Source organism: Trichechus manatus, unplaced genomic scaffold (assembly GCF_000243295.1).
Source record: "Trichechus manatus latirostris isolate Lorelei unplaced genomic scaffold, TriManLat1.0 scaffold00016, whole genome shotgun sequence".
NCBI classification, from domain to species: Eukaryota; Metazoa; Chordata; class Mammalia; order Sirenia; family Trichechidae; genus Trichechus; species Trichechus manatus.
In genome coordinates this window covers 5,180,247-5,192,458 of record NW_004443952.1, presented here as the reverse complement: position 1 = coordinate 5,192,458, position 12,212 = coordinate 5,180,247, and the positions used below count along the sequence as shown (strand labels likewise).

Sequence of the window (12,212 nt, the reverse complement as noted above, 5' to 3'; positions counted from 1 at the left end):
GTAGGCTCTTCATCTGTACAGCAAGTGAGGAGAAGGATGGTGAAACCTGCTTTATAGGAATGTCAGGATTCCGTACCTGGGACATAGTAGCTGGTCAGTTAATGACGGCAAGAAAACACTTCAGCTTCACCACCTTTCATTGATGCTTTCTCTGGCCTCTAGCATAAGCCTTTCCATTAGAAGAATGTTGAGACATTCCGTTTATTTACTGCCTTCATCAGTAAAATTAAGCAATTGAATGAGCAGTACCCAAGATCTTGTCCAGCTTTAGAATTCTATGATACTAAACTATTTCTCCTCTAAGAAAGTTAGTTTCCCCTCATGTAGAAAGGTTAGTGTACTATGGAACAATGATGTCTTATGTGATTTTTATGGTCCCTTCCAGTTGAAAACCTAGGCTTTGGCTCCCTGAACATTTGATCAAGTCAGGGGTTCTGCACCCCAAATTACAGGCTTCAGACCCGCCTGCAGGATATTAGAGCCTTAAGGAGTGTAGAGTGCCTAATGAGTTAGGGACAGACCTCGAGGGCAATGAGGTGCTAATCACCCCAAAGCTGAGCCCCAAAGCTGGAGGGCATCCCTTGCCAAGTTATCTTATCTGGAAGTGTCTCCTGGGTTGAGGCCCTGAGGTCTTCTGCTATTTCTAGAGCTCTGCCAAGGAGGGAGGAGGCATCTTCTGAACACCCACCCAGCACAGGAAACGCTTCTTTGCTTGATTGTCTGACCATGCCAAATAATAAACCCTGAAATTGAAAGAAAGACAATCTGCCCCTCCCCCTCCCCTCTGTTCCTTTAAGGCAGGCATCAAAGGGGAAAGCTGCTCTGGAGGCCTGGGGAAAGTGATAATTGTTTCTAATGGTCGGTAAAAAGAAAACCTGGCTTTTTTTCCCCCTCTCTTCTTCTTCATCCTCCCCACCCCACCCCCCGCCCCCATTGCTATTACGTGTGTGTAAAATGGAGGTTGGAGGAGGGGATTGGAGGGGTGTGTGTGTGTGTGTGTGTGTGTGTGTGTCTTGTATATCTATTAACCCTCTGTAGCCCTTAGAGTTTTCTATGTTCATGGGTGAGTTTGGACTAAAGGCCGTAAGAGGGGGCAGGGATGGGCAGTGTAGGAGAGGGGTGGGGCGGGGGGAGAGGAAGAATCCAGGTAGGGGAGATCTACAGTAGTACTCCTGAGTAGTACCCATTGGAGGCAGTGGGAGGAGTCCTGGACTAGGAGTTGGAACATTTGGGTTGCATTTGTTCATTACATGCACTAGATGAGACAATGCATGTAAAGCACTTGTTAGAGAGACTGAGGAGCTGTAGTGTTTTCTGTAGTTGTTGTTAGCTCATATTTTATTCAATTAATATTTGCTTAGTGCCTGCTTTGGGCTTTCCTCTGCTTTTGGTACTGGAGATTTAGCAGGCAACACCCATCCTAGGAGCTAGGAGCTAACAGCCAAGCTCAAGGATTGCATATGGGTTTCATCTCTTAGGCTAATGCTAACCTATTGTGAGTGGCTCCCTGCAGGGTTTTGTTGAGAAGGATTCAGAGGTCTACGATCAGAGCAAAAGGATGCACTATTTAATTAATGATATCTGTCCTGGGCAAGGGATGGGGGAATGGTGGCACTGATGCCATGTGTTTGCCTCTGCTGGTCCAGTGGCCTCAAGGCTATTGTACTTCTTGTTAGCCATCAGCCTCAGTTTCTCATCTGGGAAATGGGGGTAATACTAATACATTTCTCACAGAGTGGTTTTAAGGATTAGATGAAATAATGGAGTCAAATGTGTTCTGGAGTGTATTAAACTAATGAAAGAAATAGCTATGAGTACCAGCTATTTTTACCTCAGCACATTTATTGCATACCAACTCTGTGTGGGCCTCGGGTGATACAGCACCTTCCAGTGCTTGAGAATCGATCCTGGGTCTCCTTGTGCTTTCCCTGCATCCCTCCATTGTTATCATCTCTACACAATGACCTTGCCCTATGGAGGCCTGGGCTTCTAGGTCAAATGCGTCACCATTGACCCGCACATATAGCCTTGGAAAAGCCACTCAGTTCAACATAGGCAGCATTCTGTGAGCCCCATCCGGTGACCTGCGTTAGACACCGATGAAAAGAAGAGATAAATCAGACCCAGTCACTGTCCTCAAGGCCCGTACACAGAGAGGCAGACAGATAGGCAAGAAACCACAATTCGAGTGTGTATTACACAAAGGATGTGGGCCAAGCATTACTGGGAGACTAAGCCCCGGGTCGGGAAGAAAGTGGACTTTGAGTCAGCCCAGCTTGGATCTGACTCCTCCTCAGCTCTGCCACTCAACAGCACGGTGGCCTTGGCAGGGTGACCAGTACCTTCTAAACCTCAGAGTCCTTATCGCTAAAATGGGAACAAAAATGCTTGTTTCTCAGGGTTATTATGAGGCTGAAATTAGGTAATGTATGGGCAACACCCTGTGCTGGTAGGCCTTCTGTATGAGTCGGTTCCTGTTCCCTCCCTGTGGGAGCACTGAGAAGGGAGACAACGTTCTGATAAGGAACAGCAAAGCAGACTTTACAAAGGCAGCTTTTCTTTCACCTGGGCCACTCCATGTCCCGGTGTTCTGGAGGCCTTGTATAGTCACAACTTGATATGCTGTCTCCTAGCTGACTTTCCCTTCTGCAGACTTCACAGCCCCAGATCTTAGTGATTCACATCAAGGGACCAACTTCTGCCCCACTTGCAGCTTTGCAATTCCTAGGGAAGTAACTTGGCATTGGACCTGCAAGCCTGAGGTTAAAATGTGGCTTAAGTAGAAATATTGGGAAACATTGTCTAGGGGGTGTGTGTGTGCATGCATGCACATGTGCCCTTACACATTTATGAGTGTACACCCTCCCACACATACACACACTCTGTTCCCTTTGCTCTTTTTCTATGTGGTCTATTCCAAGGTCCCTTTGGGTGGAAAGAGGAAATTGGAGAGGATGGGCTGCAGGTTTGATGAGCACTTCCTCCCTCCAGTGATTGACAAAAGGGCATGTAAATCAGTAAAAAGGAAACTCAATAGAAACCTCATGGCATCTCCTCTGTGTGGGAAAATACCAGAGCTCCCACTCCGCCTGTTGTCCCTCCATCTCCCCGCCTTTGTGTACATCGTGTGTGGGTAGAAGATAAACTGGATTTTTAAAAACCCTTTGAAAGCAAGACATCGTTAACTCCTCTAATTGAAAGCAGTCTTCTGCAAAGGATGGGGTATGGAGGCGGGTGCTGGATGTAGTGACTGGCAGTGCATCGAGTGGACAAGAGTCCCCAAGTCCTGGAGCCACAGAGTACTGGGGTCCTGAAGTCACCCACAGTCACCACCAGGCATCCAGCTCATCACAGAGGAGCTCGGTGTGTGCTGCTGAGCCAGTCTTTCCTCTCCCGGCTGGGCCTCTGTTTCCCCATCTAGAAAGCATGATGGTTGGAATCATGATCTCTGAAGACCCTCCCAGCTCAGACATCTAATGATCTCAAATCTCTTGGGGATGAACTTCCCCCCAGCTTTTTGCAGCCTTCAATTGCAGGCACAAAAATAAAATTAAAAAAAAAAAAATTAAACAGTTGCTGGAATGACTGGAGACAACTTTGGTTGTCTTAGCCAGAAAAGGTGGCTATAAAATTAGCCGTTGGCCTCAAATTATCAGAGAAATGAGATCCATGAGTCTCAGAGATCAGCAGGATGTGCATCTGGAGCATAGTGCGATTTTGTTTGTTTCTTTGCTTGTTTTACGCTTCATTTCAGAATCAACACTCTCTTAAGCAGTGTTCATTAGGAAGAGGCTGGAAATCAAAGGCTGGCAGAGTGTTAGAGCTGAAAAGCTCCTTGCAGATTAATTCAGCTTACTCTATCCTTTTACAGATGGGAAGGGTGAAGGCAGAGAAAGTGAGAAATTGAGTCAGTTCTAGGAGGCAGGTCCCTTGTCTCAGAATCTAGGGCTCTTTCCACCACATCGCCCATCCCAGAACAGACCTATAAGGAACTATTTGGGCTGCTGGAGCAGCTTCTATTTCAGGAGCCCCAGGAGAAGGCAGCAAGGAGAAATCGCAAGTCTGTCCTTCAGGTGTCTGGGATTTAAGATTCATCTGCCTTAGATACATCCATTCTCTTGTTAGATTTTCATAACAACCCCAAAAGATATGTAAGCAGGCCCTTTTCAGGTTAGCGTCTATGGTTAAAAATGTCGACTGAGTTTGCTAGGGTTTAAATCCTAGTATGACCACTAACTAGTTATGTGACCTTTGGCAAGTTATGGGCCTCAATTTCCTTATCTGTAAAATGGCTATAATAATAGTACCTACTTCACAGAATTATTGTGAGTATTGCATGATTTAGTACATACAGAGTCCTTACAACCCTGCCTAGAATAGGAACTTGGTATATGTTGCTGTTGTAATGATATTATCATTATTATTATTCATTGGGCACCTACTATGTCTTGTGTGCTGGGCAATTTGCTGGGATTCATTGGAGGATAAATCAGACATGATTCTTACCTTGGAAATCTTTAGAGTTTAAAGGGGCAAGACTGGACTCAAAACAACTATAATCCAACTTGACAAGTGCTGTAACCGAGGTATATATAAAGAACTATATGGACACGTAAGAAAGAGCAATTAATTCTGCCTTGGGGGTGACCAAAGGCTTTCAGAGGAGGGGTGATATTTGAGACTTGCTTTGAAGTGTGTGCACTATTTCACAAAATGGGCAATGGAAAGGTCAGTACAAGGGGGGTGGCAGTCTGGGCACAAGCATCGTTGGGGGTGGGGAGTCCCTGGCATGTAAGAAAGTCATCCAGGGAGAAGGGAGCACCACTGTATACACGTATGGAAGCCTGCCTGCCGGGGGGTGGGGAGTGGCTGGAAATGAAGGTGGAAGAGTGGCTCAAATCAGTACTTAAAGGCCTTCATAAGTCGTGTCTAAGAAACTTACTATCCTGTGGGTCTTGGGGAGTCGTGGAGAGGTTGATAAGTAGCAGGGTGATATGATTAGTTTTCCACTTTGGAAAACTAATTATAAAGACCATTTGGAGCAGGGAGTGAGTGTGGAGGGACTAGAGGCAGAGAGCAGTAACCAATGCCCCCATGTTTTTCAGAGGAAGCTGAGGCTTGGGCCAAGCCAAGGTTGCATCAGAATTGAGTGCACAGAACATGAAATCAGAAAGAATCCAACTACTGGCTATGATAGTCAACTGCATATATGACCTTAAAAGAGTTATTTAAGACCTCTGCACCTCATTTTCCTTACCTGGAAAATGAGATAATGACTCCAACCTTGTAGAGTAATTGTGAGGATTAAATGCTATTGTGGCTGTGAGATCCCTGGTAAATATTATTATTGTGGGTGTCTTTAAGCTCCTGGGCACTTAGAGGTCAGTCAGCACAACCACTGCATTCCACAGATGGGGAAACTGGAGCTTAGAGAGATGTCCGGATAGTAAGTGACACAGCTAGAGCTAACCCAGGTCTCCTGTTCCCTATGGGTAGTAGTGGAAGTAAGCATAGATATCTCTGAAGATGATGGAGACTGAAAGGGATTGTGATAACCCTGAGAGGCCCTCTGATGGCCACAGAGAAAAGTGGTTGCTTGTCCTTTGGTTCCTGTAGGGATTGAGATGAGGGTGAGAAGCAGTGACCAGCCCAGCTTCCATAAAAGACCCAGGCCTGGGCTTCCTGGAGAAGAAAGTGGCATGGCACTGGGGTTGCTGTCTGCTATTTCTGTCATGATTTCTTGAGGGAAGAGGGAGAAATCTCATTGGAGATGGTTATATTCAACAAAAGTAGGAGCGAGAGGGTAGAGGACATAGGTTAGGAAAATGTACCAGTTCTGCGAGCTGGAAACAATTTTATTTTCACAATAGTTTTTCCACCTACTTACTGTTGTGACCTTGGTCAAGACACCCCTCTTCCCTGCCTGGACCATTGCAAAGGTAATTGTCTCACTAGATGATCTGTTCATGTTCCCTCTAACTTTGTAGTTCTATAATAAAAAAGCATACAGGCATTGCTACTAAGAGGAAGGCGTAGGAGAAAATACAGCAAGGCATCTCCCCCTGGTTGTTGGGAAGAGCCATCCAAAGGTCCGTTGGGCTGTCTGTATGGAAGTGAGTTCTCTGTCCATGAGGTAATCAAGAGGCTGTTGGGTAATCCCTCCTCCAACCCTGGGAGGACCTAAGTGATGGTGCTTGCCAACCAACCCATCTGCTCCTTTGCCTAGCAATGTTATCTGAATTTCCTCTAAAATGTATCCTTTCAAACAATGTGGAAAAATAGGCTTCAGTTATAGGGGATTCCCTCTTTATCTCTCTTGGGGAAACCAAAGCTTAGAGGCTGCCAGTGTTTCTAGAGCTTCCGTGATGTGTTTCATAAGATTGTGAGGGACGTCAAGGGAAGAACCAGGTGTTGTTTATACCAGTGTAACAGTACAATGTACAATCTTCTGACATCTCCGGGGATGGGGGTCTGGGTAGAACCCACCACATTATCAGAAGAATTTGTGTGTGCAAGGGTGGAGAATATGAGGGAGAACAGAATGGCTCTGCATGAGACTTGAGAAAGATGCAGATTGGGAAGGAGGAAGAGATTGTGCAAGATGAGGAAGGTCAGATGGGCTGGAGCCAGTGATACTGAAGTGAAGGAAGAGAGATGATGAATGAAGAGGAACTTGGGGTGGTGTGGGGGAGACCTTCAGAGTCCTCATAGGATATGTAATGTCACTCTCTTGTCTTCCAAAAAATATTTCATTAAAATCTATATTTCTCAGTAATGCTTTGTGGAGTTGGATTTTCTTTTTTGGAGGGTGCAAAAAAAAAAAAAAAGGGGGGGGGTAGATGAAAATAAAGCATCCCCATGAATCAGTCTCCTTGGGGGTCTATCCTTAGTGGCCAACGTAGTGGCCTTTTCTTCTCAGGGCTTCGGAGCCTGGAATGCCATATACTCTCAATAAATGGTGCTGAATGAGCAAGTGCATGCAATGTCTATAAAAACAGGAGGCTTGTGAGTGTTTCTCCGCCTTTCCCCTTCAGCCTCTCCCCACCTCCCTGGAACATAGATGGTTTTAAGATCAAATGGGGCTTTGGGCAAAGGTTCAGCTGGATTTGTTTGTTCCTCTCTGATCTACTTTGACCGTCCCTGGTCAGGATTGCAGCCGGCCTGAAACAAACACAAAACTAAATAGGAAAACAGAAGAATAAAATAAGGAGTGTGTTCCTCTAGAGCCCTGTCTCGTGCTGATAGAGCTGAAGAGATAAGAGGAAATTGTATTTAAGCAATAAGAGGGCTTTGTTCGCGTTGGAGACTTCTCTGACCATAAATGCTTCAGATGCGGAGATAAGCCCCCCACTCCAGATATGTGTTCCACTACACTCTGCTGAGGGACAGGCAGCTAAGAACACAAGGGGAAAGAATTCCGAAATGATACATGTCGAATTGCTGGCCTGGATTTCAAATGCCATAGATAGTTTATGCAAAGTCTTGCACTGTTGTAAAATGTAACACAATCCACTGGCAGGTCTGCCTGAGCTCCCTCCCAGTTGTTTTTGAGAAAAATAAATAAACTTGAAAACGCCTTCCAGCCCATTAAAGTGGGAGCCCTGGTGGCGCAGTGGTTAAGTGCTTAGCTACTAACTGAAAGGTTGGCGGCTTGAACTTACCAGCTGCTCCTCGGGAGAAGGATGTGGCAGTTTGCTTCCATAAGCATTTACAGCCTTGGAAACCCTATAGGGCAGTTCTGCTCTGCCCTGCAGGGTCACTATGAGTCGGAATCGACTCGATGGCAGTGGGTTTGGTTTCTTATTTTATTTTATATTTTACCTGTAGTCGCCTCTGTGTGAGGCTGCTAGAGAGTTGAATAACTGCAACCATTACCTAACTCCTGGCCAATGGGATGGTTGATTCTTGGCACCTTATTCTCCTTAAGAAGTTACCTTTGATATTGAGGGAACTAATACCTTATTCCTGGGACCCACTGTTTCCTAGGGCTGGAGTGAGGGGAACTTTGGCAATAATCAAGTTTCTATATTTTTCAATGTTTTGAAAGAAGTGACCACTAGTTGCCATTGAATCAGTCATCATGACTCATGGTGACCCCAAGTGTTTAAGAATAGAACTGTGCTCCATAGGGTTTTCTTTTGGAAGTAGATCACCAGGCCTCTCTTCCTAGGTGCCTCTGGGTGGATTCAAACCACCAACCTTTTGGTAGTAGCTGAGCACTTAACCATTTGCACCATACTTGAAAGCAGTAAAGCTCTTTTTTTAGATAAAATATTACAAAGCAATTCAAGATAAAAAACAGATGAGTGGAGGCTCAGGTTGAAAGAGTAGAGAGGAAACTAAGCAGACCTTTTCAACATCCTGGTGACCAGGCTGACACCTCTGAGAAACCTTAGGAATCCATAGAGGACATTTTGAAAACCTATGATCTCCTCCAACATTCAAATGTTAAAGATAAACTAAGATCCAAAGAGGTGAGCTAACTAGTCCATGATTACACATCAAGTTTTCAATGAACTTGGCCCAGAACCAGGTCTCCTTAATCCAAAGCCATTCACCATTGCAGAACTTACTGGGTGGCAACTTGTGATTCTCCAAAGCTGGCTAAGCAACTAATCTTCCTCTATTTGAGGTTTCAAAAATGAATTGATGAAGATGTGAACATTAGCGGAAACTGGGTGAAGGGCATACAGGAACTCTGTGTATTATCTTTGCAACTTTTCTGTAAATATAAAATTACTCCAAAATTTAAAAAAAAAGTTTATTTTAAATAAAGCATTGGTGTTGAAAGTTCTAGATCATAATGCAGCTGTGTGTTTTAGCTTGACTTTTGTTAGGGCCTTACTATTGTAAAGAAGACTGAGACTTTATGCTTTCCAATAGCTCCTAGAAGCCAGAATCATCCAAGGAAGTGATGGAGAGTGGGATATTTGAATCACTGAAAATTTATAGATGAGACACTCGGCATGTTAAAAGGAGCCCTTGGTGATGCCAAGGGCAAGAGGAGTTGGCTGTCACAGAAGGTTCAGGTCTAGATCAGTTCATTGGAGCCCACCATTTAGGAGCACATCTTTAGGAGATTTGGTGCTGATAGTTTCAGGTCTATTTTTAATGGCTTTCCAAGCCAATGCTTTGGAGTTTTTTGTTCCTTTGTTTTTTTATTTCATAAAATTACATGGAATAATGTAAACAAATTGTCGTATTTGCCCCAAGTCTATTTTTGTAAGACAAATAACGCACTGCAGGTGAGGCTGAAATCCCGTCTTCTCCCTACTCCTGCATACCATTCCCCTTCCTTTCACCCAGAGACAACCGCTACCCCTAATGTATTTACTTTTCCACTCCATTTTTAATTCTTTTACATTCAAATCCCTGTGCAATGTATAGTTTTGCTTTGTATGATTTTTATAAATAGCATCATACTCAACTTGTCTATTTGCAACTTGTTTTTTCCCCCACTCAATGTTATGTTTTTGAGATTTTTCTATGCTGATCTCTATAAATTCACCAGCAGGGCTTCCATTTTGATTGGCCAGGGCCCATACTGAACCAATTGTTAAATATTTTTAGTATATTCCCTGGATGTGACTCTAGTTCATTCCCCTTAATTTACTCTATAGAATTCTATCATTTGAATATTTCATATTCTATGCATTTCTCCCCAACATATGAACATGTGGACAATCCCCATCTTTTGCTACCATAGATATCACTGGAGTGGGCATTCTTGATTCTTGTATACTGTATAATCACTCTATCTTCCTTTCTTCCTTCCCTCCTTCTTCTTTCCTTCCTTTCTCTCTCTCTTTCTTTTTTATGTGGATGTGTTTTTTTTAGTTCATTTTTATAGCATGTATTTCTTATTAAAGATATTAGTAGTAATGATGAGACTATTTAGATGAACCCAAAAATCTAAAAGTGGGGTTTTCCTAATAGTTCTATATGCATCCTGTGTCCAGTGAACTTTTCTTTACTTGCTTTCTTTTTCTTTTTGTTTTTCTGAGCCATGTTGTCTTAGTTATTTAGTGCTGCTATAACAGAAATACCACAGGTGGATGGCTTTAACAATGAGAAATTTCTTCTCTCACAGTTCAGGAGGCTAGAAGTTCAAGTTCAGGGTGCCAGCTCCAGGGGAAGACTTTCTCTCTGTTGGCTCTGGGGGAAGATCCTTGTCATCAATCTTTCCCCGGTCTAGAAGCTTCTTGGCACAGGAACCTCCGGTCCAAGGGACACACTCCCCTCCTGGTTCTTCATTCTTGGTGGCATGAGGTCTATTTCCTCTGTGCTTGATTCTCTCTTTTATATCTCAGAAGAGATTGACTCAAGATACAACCTAATCCTGTAGATTTTAGTCTGGACGTGTATGTTTTGTTTAGTTTGGGTGGGATTAGATTATTGCCTCCCCCATCACCCCCACTCTTGTTTGAAAGGTCCTTAGAGCTCTCCAGGTCAGTCTCACTCTTCAGATGAGTAGACTGAGATCCAGAGATTTGACCCAAATTTACAGGAAAGTTTTGAGAGAGGAGCCACGTTAGGGATCAGAGGGAAAGCACTAATTTGAGCCAAACTTATGCCACTGTTCTGACCAATCTGAAAAACAACTCAGCCGTTCCTGTTCTTTTCCATGACAGCTCTTTTCTCAGTTTACAATTAGATATGCATATGTGATTACTTGATTAACATCTGCACACACTGCTGACAGTAAGCTCCTTAACATCTTGCCTTGTCCACCATATAGCCCCAGAGTGCTTGGCAAATGTAGATACTCAATAAATATTATTTGAATGAATGAACGAACCAATGAATGAAATGACGTGGATATGCAACAAACTCTGAAGTTTGAAGAATTCTGCTTGTGTACACGTGTCCTGTTTCTTTTAATACCTGTTGGTATATCTACCATTGAGAATAAATGTTTATATATATCTAAGTACGTAAATATGAAGAGACGGAACTGATTTTCTCTGGTGACGGGGAAACCAATGCTTACATTTTCATAGCCTCCGCTTTATCGAGAATATAGCCCTGAGCACAATTTACAGATTTGTCCCACACCGGTAGGCTTGGCATTCAAGAGTCTGTGAGAGCCAGCCCTTCAAATCACCTTTTCTGCCACATTCCCTAAGCTCTGATAATCCTAGGCAATTTAACACAACCTAACCAGCCTAGGTTTCTGCTTTCCTCTGGGCCTTTGCTTCTGTTCCCTCTGCCTGCAATGCTTTTCCCCCATCTTCACCCTATTCTTCCAGGCCCAACTCAGATGCCAACTTCTCCAGGGTTTGTCCCCTGTAGAATTTCTCTCTGTCACCCCTACCACCAAAATATTTTATTTACTCTTTCCTAACAGCATTCAGGATTACCTGTTCTACATTAGAATGCGTACTTCGGTTTATCCCTGTATCCTCTTGTGGTGTCAAGAACAAAATAGGTGGATAGTGAGCGTTTGTCAAAATGAATTTAATTGAACTTCTGAGATCCTCCAACACATTTTTTGTCTTTATCTATTTCCAGGTATGTCGAACCAAGGTGATAGATCTCAGCGAAGGCATTTCCCAGTATGCCTGGTACCCTTGCACCATCAGCTACCCATACTCCCAGCTGGCTCAGACCACGTTCTGGCTCCGGGTAAGCCAATGCTCTGAGAGCCTTGGGATCTCTGGCAGTGGCCCTAGAAAGCACTGACTTCCATGACCCTTTCTCAAGATAGTTTGTCGGCCTACCTAGGGTGTTAGTTGTAAGGACAGGGAACAAAAAATTTAGCAGTAGGATGCTTCCTGATCTTTGGTATCCACTCCCTCTCAATTTGGCAAAAAGTTTTGATGCCTTTTGTATACCCGGAACCTCCTATTCATTGCTCTAGATCTTTTAAAATTGTCTTATCCTCCTTGAAGTTTTTACTGATTTCTATGGAGTCCATGAGTGGCACAAACTGTTAAATATTCAGCTACTAACCAAAAAGTTAGTAGGTTTGAATCCACCCAGAGGCACGTTGGAAGAAAGCCCTGACAGTCTACTTCTGAAGGATCACAGTCATTGAGAACCCTGTGGAGCACAGTTCTACACTGACACACTTAGGGTTGCCAGAAGTCAGAATCCACTCGCCAGCAAGTGGCTCTATAGAGACAAGTGATTAGTTTCTCCCTCTAGTCTTATGCATGTTGGATCATCTGCTTGTCATATGGGCACTTATCCCATGGCATTACATAGCTGTC

General features: G+C 43.9%; 1 protein-coding gene across 1 annotated transcript in view; it reads left to right on the top strand.

The window, feature by feature from the left end:
- PAPPA (pappalysin 1) overlaps positions 1-12,212 on the top strand; it is a 263,538-nt gene that overhangs the window by 184,659 nt on the left and 66,667 nt on the right. The window contains exon 11 of the mRNA XM_004372342.3: positions 11,512-11,625. Coding sequence (XP_004372399.2) covers positions 11,512-11,625 — 114 coding nt within the window. The remainder of the gene's footprint in view (positions 1-11,511; positions 11,626-12,212) is intronic.